At 45.4% G+C, this 21,186-nt stretch overlaps 1 protein-coding gene across 2 annotated transcripts in view; it reads right to left on the bottom strand.

Moving 5' to 3' along the window:
* Nucleotides 1-16,374: 16,374 nt before the first annotated feature.
* The window catches only part of DAAM1 (dishevelled associated activator of morphogenesis 1), a 176,156-nt gene continuing 171,344 nt past the window's right edge, over nt 16,375-21,186 (bottom strand). For both annotated transcript variants that reach the window (XM_044272211.1, XM_044272212.1), the window contains one exon: nt 16,375-17,599. In XM_044272211.1, coding sequence (XP_044128146.1) covers nt 17,390-17,599 — 210 coding nt within the window. In that variant the 3' untranslated portion in view covers nt 16,375-17,389. The remainder of the gene's footprint in view (nt 17,600-21,186) is intronic.

Here is a 21,186-nt window from a genome sequence, read left to right on the forward strand (position 1 = left end):
TCCGGGGGCGCAGCCCCGATCTTCCGGTCCGCGGCTCCCGAAAAAAAAAAAAAAAAAATGGAACATGTTCCATTCTTGTCCGCAATTGCGGACAAGAATAGGCAGTTCTATGGGGGTGCCGGCCGGGTGTATTGCGGATACGCAATACACTACGGACGTGTGAATGGATCCTTACTCTGTTTTTCTGGCAACTGCAATGAAAAATGGGAGTAGTTGTCCATACTGACCAATGGTTTTCTAGTTGTTTGAGTTTTTGCTTTTGTTTCTCGGTTGCGCTAACCACAGCAGCCGTATGAACAGTCCAGTCACTGAATGAAGCAGCTTTGTGTCTCTCTCTCAGAGCAGGAAATCTCAGCACAGTTCTCCTAAATGTTCTCAATTTTTTTTTTTTTATTATTTTGTAATGAGAAGATCAGACTTGGTTCATAGCTCTTATATTCTGGTCACTGGTCTTATCACTTCCATCAAGTGCCAAAAGGGAAACGCAAGAGGAACTTCCCTGCTCTGTAGCTGGCCATCAGATGTAAGAAAGCAGAGGTGGCCGGTCCACATTCACATCCTGACAATGTGCAAGAGGCAGGACCGAGCTAAAACTGCTCATTTATACTAAAAAACTGATTATTGGACAAAAAAAAAGTTTACGCAGAAGATTGTACTTTGTGTTTCAATTCACAAGTTATTTGCTTGCTGTCAGTGAATGGAAACTGTAACATCTAGAGGCTAAAAACCTAACCTGCTGGAAACATCTGAGTTCACACGCTGTGTGCAGATTTGCTCCTGATTTCACCCTAAACATTGCAAAGGGTGAAAAAAATATTCTCCAAATAAATTTTTAAGATGAGAAGGTTTCCATTCATTGTTGGGGTTTCAAGAACCCTGCTTGTTATTGAATGGAAACATTCCTGTTTGGATTCAGAGAACAGATGCTGATGGCGTCCATGTGACACAAACCCCTCTGCGTTTGTATTGGGGCCCCTTCTTGTAGCCACCCCAGCAGCCGGGATTAGGACACAGAGTCTTTATTCACTGACTGCAAGCATTGATCTTAAAATGGCAAGGTATTGAAGCACAAAGTCTATGAAGGTGGCTTATATCCTATACAATAACAGATTGTTACCTATACAGAACCATATTAATGTCCGGCCATCTATGGGGGATTGAGGCCCCTCTTGTCATATGGAGTAGAAGATAATACAGCCATATTGTAACACTGTGATGTTTATAATGAGAGGATGAATTCCCATGATGTATGTATTGGCGGTTATACAGTTAATTACGTTTCCTTTTAGTCTGTTCCATGTTTTTATCATTGGCTCAGGCAGCCATTCCTCCATTGGTCATAGTTTGATATGTCTGTACTGTTTTATGGAGACCGGCTGTAACCAAACTTTTTTTTACTTAAAGGAATTTTCCAGAACTTAAACATTGACGGCCTATCCTTTAGGATCCACCTCAGCGAGTGCTGTAGCTCCTTCATTATTCCAAGCCCAGCGCCTGACATACAGGTGTGGCTGGGGTTGGTACTGCAGTTTATCCATCACTTACCGTAAATGGGACTGAGCTGCAGTACCATGCACAGCCACCTGAGGCACTGTACCTATGTAAACAATGACAGGGATGCAGCAAACCCTGTCCTGAGGGTCAGACCCTCTACTGATCAATCATTGATGGTCTAAGCCCGGCATGCTCAACCAGCGGCCCTCCAGCTGTTGTAAAACTACAACTCCCACAATGTCCTGCTGTGGGATGATAGCTGTAGGCTGTCTGGGTATGCTGGGAGTTGTAGTTTTGCAACAGCTGGAGGGCCGCAGGTTGAGCAGCCATCAGTTTTTAAGTCTTGGAAAACATTTTTAAAATCCATACCTCTTCAGATATTATTTACAATTTATTTTTCTCCTAATGACCAGCATCATGTATTAATATGTTGAAGGGAATTTGTTAGCAGTTTTGATCATGCTAAACTGCTGACAGCTGTAGGTGGAAACTGGGGAAAACAAATTTACTTCCTGTGTGGATGTATCCATATCTTGTGATGTAAAGTATTAGAGATATTAGACATTGGGGTTTACAGGGAGTCTGTCAGCAGTTCTGACTATGCGAAACTGCTGACAGTATTAGGCGGGGGCTGAAGAGAGCAGGACAAGCATACCTTTTTGTGGAATTTTTCTTGCCAAAAGTAGTGTGAATATGAAGTTTTATTCTGCCGGATTGCTAGTACCTAGGAGGCGGAGCTTCACTGTGAATTAGCTCAACGCTTAGAGTACTTCGCAGCAGCGAAACTCCGCCTTCTTGGCACCTGAAAGAGCAGAACCTGGCAGAATAAAAATTCATATTCACACTGCTCCTGATGACAAAAGCTCCAGAAAGATATGTTTCTCCTTCTGTCCTCAGCCCCGACCTAGTGCTGTCAGCAGTTTAGCATGGTGAAAACTGTTGACAGTCCCTTCAAAAGGGTTTTCTATAGCTAATGCTTCTTATTGAAAAGTTTTAAAACTTTTCAATATTCCATTCACTCTCTGTAATACAGCCCTAATTCCAAAAAAGTTGAGGCGCTGTGTAAAATGTGAATAAAAACAGAATGCAATGATTTGCTAATCTCCTAGACCAGGCATGCTCAACTGTGGCTCTCCAGCTGTTGTAAAACTACAACTCCCACAATGCCCTGCTGCAGGCTGATAGCTGTAAGCTGTTCAGGCATGCTGGGAGTTGTAGTTTTGCAACAGCTGGAGGGCCGCAGGTTGAGCATGCCTGTCCTAGACCCATCTTTTACCAAACCGCATCTTTTCTTCCGGTTTGGGAAAATCTAACCCCGTAGAGGGCCATGTGTGATATACAGGACTAGCTACATTGGTGCAACAATGTTGTTGCTGTCACCAGAATAATTAAAGGGGTTTCCAAAGAGAGACACCAGTGCACGCTGAGCGGTCCAGTTACTAAACCGCCCCGACACCCAGCAAGTATCGCACACCGGCCCTATTCTACCTAATGAGACCCGTGCACAATACATGATGGGTGTCGGACAGTTGCCTGGTTCACTGTACCGTCCAGCGCCGCAGATTTAGGGTCCATTCACACGTCCGTTGTTTCTTTCCTGATCTGTTCCGTTTTTTGCTGAACAGATCTGGACCAGATCTGGACCCATTCATTTTCAATGGGTCCTGAAAAAAATTGGACAGCACAATGTCAGATTTTTTTTTCAGAACCCATTGAAAATGAATGGGTCCAGATCTGTTCCGCAAAAAACGGAACAGATCAGGAAAGAAACAAAGGACGTGTGAATGGACCCTTATGCTGTTGTAATGGCGCATGTTGGCTTCATGGGTGCAGATTGCAATGAGCGTTAAGGAATTGGCGAGCCTTAGCATTATTGGGGGGCATTCTCCTTCTTTAGAAAACTCAGCGACGCTATCTCCATGCAGTGTGTTCACGATTGTATTAGGAAATCTAATAATCGACTACACACTAAGGCCTCATGCACACGACAGTTTTTTTTCACGGTCCGCAAAAACTGGGTCCGTGGGTCCGTGATCCGTGACCGTTTTTTCGTCCGTGGGTCTTCCTTGATTTTTGGAGGATCCACGGACATGAAAAAAAAGTCGTTTTGGTGTCCGCCTGGCCGTGCGGAGCCAAACGGATCCGTCCTGAATTACAATGCAAGTCAATGGGGACGGATCCGTTTGATATGGTGCCATTTCAAACGGATCCGTCCCCATTGACTTTCAATGTAAAGTCTGGAGTTCTTTTATACCATCGGATTGGAGTTTTCTCCAATCCGATGGTATATTTTAACTTGAAGCGTCCCCATCACCATGGGAACGCCTCTATGTTAGAATATACTGTCGGATATGAGCTACTTCGTGAACCTCAGATCCAACAGTATATTCTAACACAGGCGTTCCCATGGTGATGGGGACGCTTCAGGTTAGAATACACTACAAACTTTGTACAAGACTGCCCCCTGCTGCCTGGCAGCACCCGATCTCTTACAGGGGGATATGATAGCACAATTAACCCCTTCAGGTGCGGCACCTAAAGGGGTTAATTGTACTATCATATTCCCCTGTAAGAGATCAGGGCTGCCAGGCAGCAGGGGGCAGCCCCCCCCTCCCCAGTTTGAATATCGTTGGTGGCACAGTGTGCCCCCACCATCGCCCCCCCCCCCTCCCTCTATTGTATTAAATCGTTGGTGGCACAGTGTGCCAACCACCATCGCCCCCCCCTCCCTCTATAGCAGTAACATTGGTGGCAGTGTGCGGTCTCCCATTCTCCCCCCCCCCCCCCCCCCAACAGTAGAAGATTCATACTTACCTGCTTGCTGCTGCGATGTCTGTGAACGGCCGGGAGCTCCACCTACTGGTAAGTGAAAGGTCTGTGCGGCGCATTGCTAAAGAACTGTCACTTACCAGTAGGAGGAGCTCCCGGCCGTTCACAGACATCGCAGCAGCAAGCAGGTAAGTATGAATCTTCTACTGTTGTACTATTGCTAAGTAACCATGGCAACCAGGGCTGCAGTAGCTTCCTGGTTGCCATGGTTACCGATCGGAGCCCCAGCGATTAAACTGGGACTCCGATCGGAACTCCGCTGCCACCAATGATGGGGGGGGGGGGGGGGAATGGGAGACCGCACACTGCCACCAATGTTGTCTGTATGAAAGCAACCTACGGCCACGGATCACGGACACGGATGCCAATCTTGTGTGCATCCGTGTTCTTTCACGGACCCATTGACTTGAATGGGTCCGTGAACCGTTGTCCGTCAAAAAAATAGGACAGGTCATATTTTTTTGACGGACAGGATACACGGATCACGGCCTCGGCTGCAAAACGGTGCATTTTCCGATTTTTCCACGGACCCATTGAAAGTCAATGGGTCCGCGAAAAAAAAACGGAAAACGGCACAACGGCCACGGATGCACACAACGGTCGTGTGCATGGGGCCTAAGGCTACATGCAGACGTTGCGGATTACATGCAGTTTATCTGCACGGATTTTTGTGCAGGAAGACCACAGCGTTATACAGTAACAGCAAAGTGAATGGAATCAGTGCAGCATGTCCGTTGTTTGTGCGATTTTTATTTTTTTGTGTCTGTGTGCATTTCACCCTGTGTCAAATCTGCAACGAAAACCGCAAATTACACATGCAGTTTTTGGAACAGAAATCCACGTGGAATTTCAGTTTTGAAATCTGCACCCGTGCGCGGTTAGGTCTCGTGCACATGACATTGTCCGCATTTTGGGCCGCAAAATTAGGATACCTTTCGTGTGCACTGCGCATTTTTCCCACTCCCATCATTAGAAATGACTATTCACCTCTATAGTGCGGACCAGAATAGGGCATGTTCTAAAAATTGCCGAACGGCCACGCGTAATCCGCAAAAAAAAATACGGATGTGTGCATGGCCCCATAGAAATGAATGGGTCAGCGTGCTATGCGCAAAAATTACGGATAGCACACATATGAGGAATACAGTCGTGTGGATGAGGCCTTACTGTGTGATATGTTTATTATACTGTGTGTTAATCATGCAGCGCCAGAAAATATAGATTATGCGGTCATACACACAGGACTAAGAGTTTTTGTTTCTGCCTTTTTTATATGACAGAGATCTGTGCCATGTACTTAAGGGGAAAAAAGCCAACAAGCTGTTCCGGGTGTCAGGTTATGGATGATGTAGAACAGGGATGGCCAACCTGCGGCCCGCCAGCTGTTGTAAAACTACAATTCCCACCATGCCCTGATGTAGGCTGATAGCTGTCTAGGCATGCTGGGAGTTGTAGTTTTGCAACAGCTGGAGGGCCGCAGGTTGGCCAGCCCTGATATAGAAGGTAAAAGTTGTATGAGGGTGTATAAATGAGAACACTTGCAGTGAGACATCCCCGTTCCTGGACCTTCACAATTTATAGAAATTCAATTTTTCGGGTTTCATCTTTGTTGCAAATGTATTTATTTTCTTAATGTCAGTCGCTCTTTGAGATCAGAGGTAAGTCGCCGTCGTTCACGGCTGGAAAACCTTCGGTCTTAAGGGACGATGATAAAGCACAAGTATTCCCCTATTAACAACCCCTCACGGAGGATGAGCTGAGACGCCTTAAATTTCGTTCTTGGGCTTCATTTTGCATTGAGGGAAGGGATTTTATGTTAATAAAATGCCAGTATTTTTCTTGTACAGTATTTAAGAAATGAAAAACTTTTACTGAACTTTTTAACTGTTTGTGAGAAGTGGATGTATATTATTTTGTAAGCAGAGCTAATAAAGGTCTTATGCAGCCTCCCATCTAAGACGTTCTAGGATTTCTGTGCATGTAATGACATGACTGCTGCCCCCGCCAACCATGGGCTGTGTCCGGTATTGCGGCCCAGCCTTGTTGAGCCAAGTGGACTGAGCTGCAATATCTGATATTATCCATGGACAAAGGAGTGGCGCCGTGTCTGGAGGAGGGGAAGAAAATATAATGTTGACCGTGACATACACCTTAGGCCTCATGTACACGACTGTATCAGTTTTGCAGTGTGCAACTCGCAGAAACGGAAAAAAACAGATGTGCTCCGTGTGCTGTCCGCATTTTTTTTTTTTTTTGCAGACCAATTGAGGCTACTTTCACACTAGCGTTCGGGGCTCCGCTTGTGAGTTCCGTTTGAAGGCTCTCACAAGCGGCCCCGAACGCATCCGTACGGCCCCAAGGCATTCTGAGTGGATGCGGATCCGCTCAGAATGCATCAGTCTGGCACCGTCTGTCCTCTGCTCAGCAGGCTGCTTGCAGCGCTCGGGTGTCCGCCTGGCCGTGCGGAGGCAAACGGATCCGTCCAGACTTACAATATAAGTCAATGGGGGCGGATCCGTTTGAAGTTGACACAATATGGCTCAATTTCAAACTGATCCATCCCCATTGACTTTCAATGCAAAGTCTAGACGGATCCGTCTGACTAACTTTCACACTTAGAATTTTTTCTGAAATATAATGCAGACGGATCCGTTCTGAACGGATTCCATCATCTGCATTATAGGAGCGGATCCGTCTGTGCAGACACCAGCCTGACTTCTGTGGGTCCGTTCTCTGCATTTTGTGGACATGTTCTATCTTTTTGCAGCACGGACATGCGTATGATCCGTGTGCTTTCGGCATCCGTCTGTCCGTTCTGCAGCGAGATAGACCCTTTTTTATACTTGGCCACAAAATGCAGACCAAGAACCCATGGAAGTCAATGGGTATGCAACAAGTGCACATGCAGCACAGATGGGATCTGTATTTTGAGGACACCTGGTCATGTGCATAAGGCCTTGCATGCTCATTTAGCCAACAGCTATGCCTTCTGCTGCCTCCTACTGTCCTACACATGAATGCTCAGCCGAATGTGTGCATGTGTTCTCAACAGGGAGAGGGGGATGCTGGAGAATACAATATCTGCTGCAATGCCACAAATTTCCACTAGAGGGCAGTCTAATACAACTAATAGCTCTTGTCTGCATATAAACCCATTGCATGCAGTACTGTGTGTGTATGTATATACAGTGGCGATCAAAATTAGAGAACAATACACAATTTCCGTGTAGTCCTATGTAAATATATCCTAACATGAGTAAAATAGCAGCATTTTAAGCTTATTTCATCAATTGTATTTATTCTAAAGCACAGAATAAAAATGTAAATGAGATAATGGAAAAAGAACACTGCTCACAATTAGAGAACACTTTCAGATACCTGCAAGTTATTGGTGTTAATCTGGGAACTGGAGCTAATTTCCTTAATGATCTGACAAACCCTATGTAACTGGCAGCCTAAGTTTCCAGGTTTCACTGACTTGGTGTGCCGTTCCAAAGTGACTGAAACCCTCCGGCAGCAGGTTGTCCAGATGAAGGCCATCAGCCATAGCAAGAGAAGTTGGTCGTTCCAAGTCTGTGATTTCTAGAATATTGCATCTTTACAATCACAAACTCATTCAAGTCCCCCAAGAAGGCTGCTCGTCCTCAAAAGACAAATGCAAGAGAGGACCGGATAATGCGGAGAATCTCCATGGGTAATCGTTTCGACACTGCAGCTGGAATTGCTCACCAGTTCAGCACTGAACAGGGTAAGGATCTGTCTCGTCATACAGTGTCTCCACGTTTAAAGGATAACTGTCATATATATTTTTATTTTTTTGCTAAAGTGTAGGGCAAGTGATAGGTAACAATTTTGCAAAAGACTATTTAGCCAAACGTTTATTTTTGGTAGAAAACGGGCTGAAATGGCCCTTAGCAGCACTCTTCAAAGGAGTGTTGCTAAGGGCCATCCGTCTCCTATTAGAAAAGGGGAGACGGGCTGTGCAGACGCTGTGCTTCCCTGGGAGACAGAAGGCTGGGCACAGGAGTCTTAGGAGTTATGCTCCGTTACATTCACTGACCTGCAATCCCTGTGATAATAATTCATGAAGCAGCCGCCGGAAGTAGAAGCACAGTGAGCCGGCGGCGGCTGCTTCATGAATTATTATCACAGGGATCGCAGGTCAGTGTATGTAACGGATTCCGTAGGGTCCCGTTAGGAGTTAAAAGACTTTATTTAGCCAAAGACTCCTGTGGCCAGCCTTCTGTCTCCCAGGGAAGCACAGCGTCTGCACAGCCCGTCTTTTCTAATCAGAGATGGATGGCCCTTAGCAGCACTCTTCAAAAGAACGTTGCTAAGGGCCATTTCAGCCTCCGTTTTCTACCAAAAATAAACCTTTTGGCTAAATAAAGAATTTTGCTAAATTGTTACCGTACCCATTACTTGCCCTACACTTTAGCAAAAATAATAATATGACAGTTGTCCTTTAAGAGCATTTGGACTGGAAGCCCACTCTGCAGGGACCAAACCTCTCATTAGCAGAAAGAATCAAAAGGCTAGACTTCGCTGAGGAGCATCTTGTGTGGACAGAGGAGAAGTGGCCCAGAGTTAATTTTAGTAATAAAAGCAAGTTTAATTTATTTGGCTCTGATGGGAAACATTATGTTCGCTGACAAACTGAGGAAAGACTGAACCCAAAGTGTGTAAAGAAGTCAGTGAAAGGTGGAGGAGGAAGTGTCTTGGTTTGGGGAATGTTTTCTGCAGCAGGAGTTGGACCTCTCATACAGCTACATGGCAGAGTGAATGCAAGTGTGGATCAGAACCTTCTTCACCAACACACGGTTCCTTCCTTGCTGTTCATCACTCAATCAGCCCGAGATTTTCATGCAGGACGATGCCCCCGTCACACAGCAAAACGGGTAAAGCAGTTCCTTGAAACTGAAAACATTGAACCAATAAAATGGCCGGCACAGAGTCCTGATCTAAACCCAATAGAAACCTCTGGAAAACCCTTGGTGACAAAGTTATGGTCAAGAAACCCACAACAGTCACAGAACTGTTGAAGAGACTGGAAGAAGAGTGGAGCAAAATCCCACCAGAGCGAGAGACGAGTGATGTCCTGCGGCCGCAGATGTGCTGAAGTCATTCGCAGCCAAGGGCCTGTGCACTTCTACTGATTGGTGACCGGTGTAACCTGCAGAAAAATCTCTGTGCTACAGTCACTGCTGTTCTCTAATTATAATCATGTTCTTTGAAAAAAAGTTTTTTTGTTGATATACTTTGGTTATTTTGGAAAACACTGTTCTAATGGCATGGTGTACCCCTTACAAAACATCCTTCAAAGGATGATCAATGTAGATTTACATTATTTCATAAATTGTTCTAATTTTGATCGCCACTGTGTATGTGTATATAGAATTATAGACCATGTAATGATTCACACCGAGGAGTTTTTGTGAGTACTGTTTTTTATTGCATATTTCCAGAGTTAAATGTACATCATAAAAACAGTTTCCTTTTTCCACTCTGTTCTACTACTAAACATTCTCATTCCTACTGACTACACTTCACTATTATTTCAAAGCTTTTTATTTTCTTAATAGATGGACACATTTACAAATGTTCAGGTCTTCTTGGAGACAGATTTTTTAAAAAAGTCTTTAAAAAAAAAAAAATGCACTCCGTACAGAACGCCACCTCTAATGACATCAGCACTGGTCAATGGCACCATGAAAATAAACTCCTAGACGGCGACACAGATCCGAGATGTGACTCTATATTGCAAACCCCAATGGCACCAAGTATGTAGAAGCAAGTGAAGAAAAATAAAAATATTTGGCATTGAAGATGAGGCAGAGTATAAAGAGTAAAGTAATAAAAAACACAAACCCTGTAGCATTAGAAAAACATAAAGAGGCACTTCAGAAAAGAACAGGATGAAGGGCGTGACCGGAATGTGTAGGAGTAGACCTATTCATTTAGGTTTTGGTATAATGGGGTCTGATCCTTTCAGTTGGTCCTGGATGTGACTCGCACACAAAGTTTACAGTAAATCACAGAAATGTAGCCACCCCCCCAAAAAAAAAAAATAATAATTAAAGGTCCTGCGCAGAAAGCGAAATGCCCATGAGGCACTCGAAGGCCAAGTGAGGCCCAGGAGAGAATGTAAGCACCAGTTGAGTTCCTGACTGCATGGCTATAGCTAATCTGCATAGTCTTACTGCAAGTGCAATATCTCAGTGACCAATGGAGCCACTTCAGGCCTTGTTCACACTTGCTTTTGCAGCCAGGATTGGATCTTAAATTTAAAAAACCAAGTGTAGATCCACTCCAAGGTTGCAAAAACATCACTATGTGGACACAACCTAAAGACTAGAGTTGCATAAATGGCATTTCCCTAGTGTTAATCTGAATATCTTGCTTTATTAGGCCTCTTGCACACGAACGTGTGCGTCCCGTGGCCGTGCTGCAATGCACGAACACCCACCGTGAGGCAGCCACAGCAGATCGCGGACCTATTCACTTTAATGGGTCCGCGATCCGGCCGTTCAGCAAAAAGATAGGACATGTCCTATCTTTTTGCGGAACGGAAGTACAGGACGAAACCCCACGGAAGCACTCCGTAGGGTTCCGTTCTGCACCATTCCGCATCTCCGGATTTGCAGACCTATTGAAGTGAATGGGTCCGCATCCATGATGCGGAATGCACACTGAACGGGGCACGTGTATTGCAGATCCGCAAATGCGGTCCGCGGTACGGCCACGGAGCGCACACGTTCGTGTGAAAGAGGCCTTAGTGCTGTCCTTGTTCTCCATGGCCCGCTCATGCATCCATTAAAAGCTATGTACACCTTTTTGTTTTTATTATTGCATTGTACTCATTTTGAGCTAAAAATCTTTTTTCCAATTGATCTTTATGAAAAATGTTGAGCCCCTTTTTTCTGTACAGCCTTGAGAATCTCTAGTAGCAGGCTCTGAATTTTCACTCTGTTCTGTCAGGCAGCTCATTAAAGTGTCAGAAAACCCCTTTAACCGTTTGGGACAGAACAGCTGAATATATTTTGATTAGGACCAATTGAAAAAACGTTTTTATGCGCGTTTTTTGTAATAGTAAACGCGCGTTTGTGTGATTGACTGCAGTGTCCTATGGCCACAAACGCGCGTCAAAACGCCCCAAAGAAGCTCAAGAACTTGATTATGCGTCGGGCGTTTTACAGCGCGATTGTACGCGCTGTAAAACGCCCAGGTGAGAACCATTCCCATAGGGAAGCATTGGTTTTCATGTGTTGAGCGTTTTACAGCGCGTTTGAACGCGCTGTAAACTTAGGGTTAGAGCGGGAAGAGCAAGCAGATATTACCGGCAAGGTATCCGATCGCTTCTAATAACATATTTGGGAAGTGCTACTTATGCGTCCCTTCTGAAGGTGATGTGTTACTTTAATATCACAAGTGAATCCGGTGAATGGCTTGGTATTAAAAGGAGTGTCCAAAATAAGAAAAAATTAGATTTTTTATTCTTTCCTTCCAAAACAGTGCCACCTTGTCCATGGTTATTTCTGGCTTGGCAATACAAGTGAATGAGCTACAAATACCAGACACAGATCATAGACAAGGGTGGCGTTGTTTCCGGAAAGGTAACTTTATTTTTTATATATATATATATATTTTTTAATTGTGGACAATCCCTTTAAGGCCTATTGCACACTAACGTGTGCGCTCCGTGGCTGTATTGCGGACCCGCACTACACTGGCAATGTTCCGTGTGCATTCCGCATCACTGATGCGGACCCATTCCTGTCAATAGGTCCGCAAAGCCGGAGATGCGGAATGGTGCAGAACGGAAGTGCTACGGAGTGCTTCCGTGGGGTTTCGTCCCGTACTTCCATTTCGCAAAAAGATAGGATATGTTCTATCTATCTATTTGCGGAACGTCCAGATCGCGGACCCTTTAAAGGGAATGGGTCCATGATCCGATGCGGCTGCCCCACGGTGGGTGGTGTTCGTGCATTGCTGCACGGCCATGGGGCGCTCACGTTCGTGTGCAAGAGGCCTAAGGGTACGTCCACATGGGACAAGTTTTGCTGCGCAAAATTCATAGTGACATTTTACATTAGGATTTTGCCCTAGGCATTGCAAAGGGTAAAATCTGCATCGCTGTGTAGATTCCACTGTAATTCCCCCCCCCCCCCAGCATGTGGATGAAATTTTATAAAGACTTGACTCTTTGCTGGTAGTGCAGTACACACAGGATTTTCTGCACGCACATCTGCGGCAGACGTGTGAACATTTCCTAAGGCCTCGTTCACATTTCTGTGTCTGTGCAAAAAAAAAAGTGGACGTGTTTCATCCGTGAATGATTTGTCAGTGTGTCCGTTTTTTACCATCTGTAATTCACTGACTTTGTTCAGCTGAAAATTTAATTTCCAAAGAATCTCCTATTAGTCTTTAGTGAAAAACTGACACAACACGGATATGTGTCAGTGATTTTTCACGGACCCACAGACTTTAATGGGCGTGCTTGGTCCGCATCACGGATCAAAGTAGTGCATGTCTCCGTGATTTATTTTTTTTTTAGATCAATGGGTACGTGTGCTGTCCGTAGAAAATGCGGACAGCACACGTCAGTGAAAAAGGGAAATGTGAAAGAGGCCTAAGGGCTGTTTCACACGAGCGGAGGCCGTGCGTGACATCCGCTTCGTGAAAGAGTGCCAAGACCCGATGCAGACAGAAGAGGCGCGGAGCAGTAACATGACTGATAATGCTCCGTGCCTCTCTATGACCTCTTTACTACGAAATCACAGTGAGATAAAGTTGTCACTGTGATTTCATAGTAAAGAGATCACAGAGAGGCACGGAGTATTATCAGTCATGTTACTGCTCCGTGCCTCTTCTGTCTGCATCGGGTCTTGGCACTCTTTCACGGAGCGGATGTCACGCACGGCATCCGCTCGTGTGAAACAGCCCTAAGTGTGCGGCCACCACTGACGCAGGCAAATCTCTGATGCTCCACTTAACCCTCTGCGGGTTTGAAAGTCACAACGCCAACGTCAGTATAATGAACAACTAAAGTGTTAAAAAAAAAAAAAAAAAAGATAAAAAAAATCTAGAAAAAGTGAAGGTCAAAACTAACAAATCGCTTGTGCACTGGAACAAGCAATTCTACACCCCCCCCCTATAAAAGAACATTAACCTTTTAGTTACATCACAGAGGGATAACACAAACCAACGCCATCACCAGACAAAAATAATATTCATTCCTCCGGCGCAGCCGCAGTTCACACACAGCTTTGGTTTTCATGCCATTTTGTAGCTATAAGAGCGTGTTCACATGTGCTGCGAAAATCCGTGTGAATAGTGCCGTTCTGCACATGCTGTGCATAGATGTCGGCAAGCTCCATTCAGATGTATGAGGCGGTCAAAGACGTTTCCGCAAAGAAATCTGCCCCATGTGGACATACATTTACTTGTGCAGAATTTTAAGGGTAAGGAGGGTATTCATACATAAATATGAACCTGCTGTAGAGATGCCCGGCGCTCGGGCACTTGTCTGACTAGCCTGATCTGTCTGAACATTTAGGGCATGTCCACATGGGAAGAAATTTCTGCTGCAAAATCTGCATGTGTAAGGCCTCATGCACATGACCTATGTATTTTGTGGTCCACAAGACACGGATAATGTCTATTTTTGTGAATGCAACATGGATGTCATCTGTATTTTGCAGATCCACATCCATTTGTATGGACTTAGGCTAGGGGTAGACGGCGACGTGTTGTACGAAGTATAGGGTACAACTACACTGCAACATGTCATGCGACATTGATGTGGCACCAATGTAGCACAACATATTTTGTAATGCTAGTCTAGGGTGTCGCACTGCGACACGACAGCAGAAGTCTCTGAGTAACAGCGGTGCTGGTGATAACTAAAGGTAGAATCGCATTTTGCAGCAAGGTTTAATGTGAACCTCCACCTTTTCTCATGTCAATTTTAGGTCCTAAAAATCTGATTAATTTCTTAATATCTTTACAGTATATATTTATTATACAGAACTCCAAATCCCCTGCAAATATAGATTTTAAATAACCACCACTAGGGGGAGCAGTATGCATACTCTTTTCTTATGCAGCAGATCAATATATTAACAGTAAGCTCCCTCTAGTGGTGGCAGCAGGTAGTACTAGTCAGCATACTAGATTGGCTAACCAAGGGATCTTGAGCTCTATATTAGAAACAGTTCCAACCGTCAAAGATATTAAGAAATTAATCTGCACTGAATTTTGAACCAATGTAGATTAAAAAGAAACGCATATTCAAGGGTGGGCGTTTGCTTTCAAGTAAATTTTTATACTGAATACAAAAAGTATAAGAAAAGAAGGAAAAAAAAAAATAAACAACAACTTGACTGCAACAATCCTATTACTGGTGGAGAAACTCTAAATGAAATAAATTAAGTATAAAACAGTCTTAAGATATTGCAAAGTGATTGCAGACGTGCAGCTGCACGATGGGGGTTGTGGTTCCTGAGTGAAGTGCTGCATGGTCAGATCTGTGATCATGAAGACAAAGTGAATGGGAGAAATGTGGATTATATCCAGCGAGTATAATGATGCGGTAAGCTTGTAAGACACTGCTGACCTACATCTGGGGATATTAGGAGGGAAATGAGGAGATGACAGCTGCCGGTCCTCCAGATGACGTAGGAACTTGTGTGCTTATGCGAGTATATTTAAAGGGGTACCCCACTAGAAAACTGCCACTCTGGTCCACAGGCTGTGTCCGATATTGCAGCTCTGCCTCATTGTATTTGATAGAGCTGAGCTGCAATATCACACTGCCTGTGGACAAGTGTGGCGCTATCTCTTAAAGGAAAAGACCTTCATCTCAGACAACGAGCAGAAAAAAAACTCAGCTAGGACCCCCACAAGTGTTTGGAACATGTAGGGGGTCTCGCATCTCTGTGCCACTGCAATTACATAGTGTCTAAAACGCGCTGTATGAACCCAGCCTCACTAGAATATTCCAGTATGAACAGTTAACACTTCACAGCCCTCTAGCTGTTGCAAAACTACAACTCCCAGTATGCCCTCACAGCTGTAGGCTCTTGGGGCATGCTGGGATTTGTAGTTTAGCAACAGCTGGAGAGCCTCAGATTGAAGATTAGTACTTTACAGTATGTGATGAGCAAGTGATTGTGCCCGCCCCCCCCTCCCTAATAAGTGATGAGCTGGTTGTGGTCCGTGCTGGCTCCATTCAGCCTCCCAGGTTCTGTAATCTGTGTATTGGTCCATTATTAACGATGCAGACGATCCCCCTAACATAAAGTGTATACATATATACGTCTCTGTATGACGTCGCATGGCTGCGCCCTCTTCTATACCGCCCCAAGGTATATAGTGTAAATCTAAATTGCACATTTTCGCCAGAGACCAGCAAAGTCGCCGGCTAAAATAATCCAGCATTCGATAAATTCTGAAGAACTTTGCTGTGCTTTAAAATCTGACCCCCGTGTGTTATATATACACCCCCTATACAATAAATACATTTCATTTGCAGTTTATAACTTTTTTTTATTATTATTAGTCCTTTAATTTTTCTATACCGTCTGGTTGAGGTCTCCTAGCCGATCCCTGCATATAATCATCACCAAGAATGAAGCCTAACCACAGTGATGCCTCAGTGAGATGATGAGCAGCTGTCCCCCGGTGGAACTATCACACAGTCCCTATAATAAGGAGGACTTTGTCCCCTCATGTATTTCCCATGAAATAACGATTTTGCAGCATCTTTTCTGAGAACTTTTAGTGCCATTCCTCTATAATTCCTCCTGGAAATGCACAGCTAAAACGTGCTGATGGATTTGTTTAAGGCTGGGTTCAGACCTGAGCGTTTTACAGCGCGTTCCTACGCGCTGTAAAACGCACAACAGGCAAGAACCAATGATTCCCTATCGGAATGGTTCTCACCTGGGCGTTTTACAGCGCGTACGATCGCGCTGTAAAACGCCCGACGCTCAAACAAGTGCTTGAGCTTTTTTTTGGGCGTTTGTCGCGCGTTCCCGCACATAGATATTCGGGAACGCGCGACAATGTGTGCACGCCTGTCTCTGTATGCGCGATTGTAAACGCCCGTACAATCGCGCATACAGAGCGCTCGTTTCAGAACGCTCAGGTCTGAACCCAGCCTAAATCAATTTCCTTCAGAAATCCGCTGCTCAAGGGACTTCCCCCTCAGACATCTCACCCGTCAATCTCGTTGCTCTGAGTAGTGGGTAGCGCAGTGAATCTGGTGCTGCTACCTGAGCAGCGCATACACCGCTTGATGTCTGGGCACACCTGGAAGTGGAGCGGCGCATGCACAGTCTGCATCTGCGCTGCTTAGGTAGCAGCAGCAGATCCTCAGCGCTTGCGCCGCTACTCGGAGCAACAACGCAGGCGCAAAATGGGGGGAGGGGGGTCTCTTGACCAACCCCTCGCTGCTCCAGAACGCTGATTTCTGAACGGATTTGATTCGTACTACTAATTTGACAACCACTACTGTACACAGTCTGATTAGTGAGTGCAACGCTGCGTAACGACACAAGTGGGCAATGGTACCACTCACGCATACATTTCCAAGATGAATAACAGAGAAACGGCACAATGTAGAATGCCAAGAAAGGATGTTGTTGTGAGGAATATACGGATTTGGTATAAAAGGCGAGTCAGGAGAGGTGACGGGTCCTCTATCAACAGGATCATGTATATTAGGAATGCACTTGTAATCTGGCAGAATGCAGTTGTGCTTTTGCACTTAAAAAGTTTTTTTTTTGATAAAAAACAAAAACCACCCCTCTTTACACAGCGGGTATGTATATGTGTGCTCTGTACACAGATATACATAATACTGCAATAAATCACATATTCAACATGTGCGTGGAATCCTCCCAGCTACAAACTATATACATGTATGCGTGCATGTGTACAAAATGCTGTACGCCGGTACAGAGGCACACCCAGAACTTTACATTACGTACATATGTACAGAGTCTCCCTCCAGTGTCCAGGCAGTGTCACTGACAGTGCAGGTAGGTACTCCACATCAAGGGGCTTAGTAATTGAGCTTGGTCACGGGTCTCTCCCGGCTGCTGTCTGTCGTCTGGCTGGTAATGCGTTTACGGTTCCTCTTAAGTTTAGAAATGTCCTTATCGAAAACTTCACCGGATCTCAGGGCAGAGACCAGGTCATCGAACTCCCCCTCTTCCTCTCCGTTTTCCTTTGCCTTTTTGGCCTTGCGCTCCCGCTCTCGCTGTTCCTTCAGCTGAAATAAGAAGAGGATTTATTTATAATGTGCACCGCTAGAAAGGAAAAGGGTCAGTCCCGACTGTTTCTATAAGGGTCCAGTTTCGTGATCCGCAAAATATGGATACAGACCGTGTGCATGCCCCATTGTAACAATGCCTATTCTTGTCCGCAAAACTGAGAACAGGCCATTTTTTTTTGTGTCTGCATTTTTTTTTTACAGCCCCCCCGAAATGAATGGGTCCACATCCAAGCCACAAAAAATGCGGATGGGATGCAGACCGAAAATATCGCCGTGTGAAAGGGCCTAAGACCATATTTCTGATGTGCATTTATTTGAGGATTGCATATTCATTTCTACAGTTCCGCAAAAATACGGACAGCACGTGGATGTCATCTGTGTGTTGTCATTCCAAAAAATATAGAACATTTCCTATTCTTGTCCATATTGTGGACATGAATAGTAATTTCTAGTGATAGGATTCAGAAAAATGCGGAATGCACATAGGGGTGCCTGTATTTTGTGGATCACAATACAGACATGGTTGTGTGCATGAGGCCTAAAGCATATGATGGCATAGGGCAGTGCCGCTCAACCTGCTACCCTCCAGATGTTGCAAAACTACCTCTCCCAGCATGCCCGGACAGTGCATCAGCCTATAGCAAGGCATGGGGAGCGTTGTAAAACTACCAACAGCTGGAGGGCCACAGGTTGGGCACCAGTGGCATAGTCTGGCTGGCTGTGGTTTTCCCTTGCAAAATGGTCTGTTTGCTGGCGAGACAACCCATTTAAAGTTATCCTTTAAAATTCATATCATCTAGGGCAGGGAGGCTCAACCTGCGGCCCACCAGCTGTTGCAAAACTACAACTCCCAGCATGCCCGAACAGCCTACAGCAGGGCAATGTGGGAGTTGTAGTTTTACAACAGCTGGAGGGCCACAGGTTGAGCATCCCTGATCTAGGGGAACAAACAAAACACTTATGGTGACCTACTTTCCATCTTTTTAGCTGCAGGTCCATCAATTTCCGGGCTCCTCTTCTGCCATCCAAAATGGCCGCACCGCTTTTCAGACTACCTGATGCATATACTGTGTGCATTTGGTAGCCCAAGACACTTGCAGCTGCCCTTTGATTGGCCGGCGCTGCTCACATGAACGGTGCTGACCAATCTAAGAGCAGGGATGGAGACGTAGGAGGTGTCTTAGACTACCTAAAGGCCCTATGCATCAGGCAGTCGAGCAGCGGTGCGGCCATCTTGGATGGCAGAAAAGGAGCCTGAGAATTAGCCAATCTGCAACTAAGATGATAAGGGGGTCACCAGGTAAGTGTTCTGTTCTGTAAGTCCATGGATCCGCACACTATAGTAGGAAGGTGACTAATTGCAGACCTCAGACTGAGGCTGGGTTCAGACCTGAGCGTTTTACAGCGCGTTCCTACGCGCTGTAAAACGCTCAACAGGCAAGAACCAATGATTCCCTATGGGAATGGTTCTCACCTGAGCGTTTTACAGCGCGTACGATCGCGCTGTAAAACGCCCGACGCCCCAAGAAGTACATGAGCTTCTTTGGGGCGTCTTGTCGCGCGTTCCCGTACATAGACTTCCGGGAACGCGCGACAATGGGCGTTCGCTTGTCTCTGTATGCGCAATTGCAAATGCCGGTACAATCGCACATACAGAGTGCTCCATCCCGAACGCTCAGGTCTGAATCCAGCGTCGTGCACCATATTTTAGCAGTAGTGAGAATGGAGCCGAATGACAAAGCACTGGCAATTTCATTATTTTCGCTCTTTGGCTCCCATAACGGAGCAGAATAACGGAAATAAATGGTGCTGGTGTGAAGGAGGCCTAAGTAACGAGTACCAAACAAAATATGTGTTAGGGCGGCCTCACACATTGTTTTTTTTTTTTTTTTTTTTTTTGTGGTGTTTTTGCACACTTTTGCGGTTTCAGTGGCGTTCCTGGTGTTAAACATATTAGCTCTTTATGTTAGCTGAAGGTATATGGGAAACTTTTTTTTTTTTTGCAACTGGCGTCATTAGGTGGTATTTTTTGGGTCACACACACATAAAAATAGCCATAAAAACACAAGCGGTTTATATGCCAAATAGACGGCCGAGCAAAATCATTTGTGTGAGGGTATTTAAAAGCGAAGTGCTTCAGCCCTGGCAGGTTATGTCTGTAACATTTCTGTATCCACAATGCAAGATCGGGTCAGTAAGGCCATGTTCACACTGCGTGTACGTTACTGAGGCTGTGATGGATGCTGAATAGTGGCATCAGTCATAGAATGGAACACGCCTGCCCCCTACAGTGTCCCTCTGGAAATGTGGATAGGAGTGACTAGCAGGCACCAGATGTTGTTACCACTGCCATAATCCGATGAGAGTAGTTAGCCACTGAACAGCCCAACATGGCTGACAGACTGTACTGCCGACTGTACTTTACAGGGTTTGTTATAATAGCTGAGGGCTACGTAAGGCGCGCAGCGAGCTAATCATTTCATTATGGAGTCTGCTACGAGGAAAGAGCCTCTTCAGACTTCCAGGAGGTGATTATGTAAAGATGTTCTGAACATCTGACGTTCACCTTGTAGGATCTCGAGCTCAATCAATCATGTTAATTACACTCCGGAACGGACGGACATTGAACAAGGCTGAAAAAGCAGTTTTATATCGCGCCAATTGCTTCACGCTGGAAGACGTTGATTCTCTGCCTTCTACTCAATGCCCTGTCAGCTTGTGGGGCTGGACCCCTGTATCTGGAGGGAGACTCGACTGACATGGAACGTGCCCCGTCCTGTACAAGGTCAGGTCCGTGCCTGATGCAGCTTATCACAAAAGCAAACATCCGGTGCATTTGGCTTGAAATGCCCCCCAGTGTATATGAAGCTTTAGGTTAACTGCCCATATGAATGTTTTGACATGGATTTTAGTGCATTTCGCCCAAATCTGTGTGTGAGGGCTCATGCAGATGACTGTATGCGTTTTGCGGTCTGCATTTTGCAGAACGCACATGGCCAGCCTTATGATAGAAAAGCCTATACTTGTCCACAACTGTGGACAAGAACAGGAAATGCTCTATCTTTTCTGCGGAACGGAAGTACGGATGCGGACAGCACACGGCCCCACTGAAATGAATTGGTCAGCATCCATTCTGCAAAATTGTCGAACTAATGCGGACACATAAATATGATCGTGCAAATGAGCCCTTACTTGCAGTTTTTGTCCCAATGTGCCCCAGGTCTCACGCATTGCAATGTATGAAATCTGCAATGAAAACCCGCGCAGAGAAGGTACATTCTGTGGATCTCAAAATCCGCACCGTAGGGCCGAGCAGAAACTTTCTGCACCAGGTACATGTGATTTTCAAAATCTCATCTGGTACTGATCTGACACACCATAATCTGAGCTTTGTATTCCCTCTACTGCAGGGATGTCCAACCTGCAGCCCTCCAGCTGTTGCAAAACTACAACTTCCATCATGCCTGGTCAGCCTACAGCTATCAGGGCATGCTGGGAGTTGTAGTTTTGCAACTCCTGCAGGGCCACAGGTTGCACATTCCTGCTCTACAGCATAGGTAAGCAACCTCCAGCTGTTGTGAAAC

This window comes from Bufo gargarizans, chromosome 11, assembly GCF_014858855.1.
Source record: "Bufo gargarizans isolate SCDJY-AF-19 chromosome 11, ASM1485885v1, whole genome shotgun sequence".
Classification (NCBI taxonomy): Eukaryota; Metazoa; Chordata; class Amphibia; order Anura; family Bufonidae; genus Bufo; species Bufo gargarizans.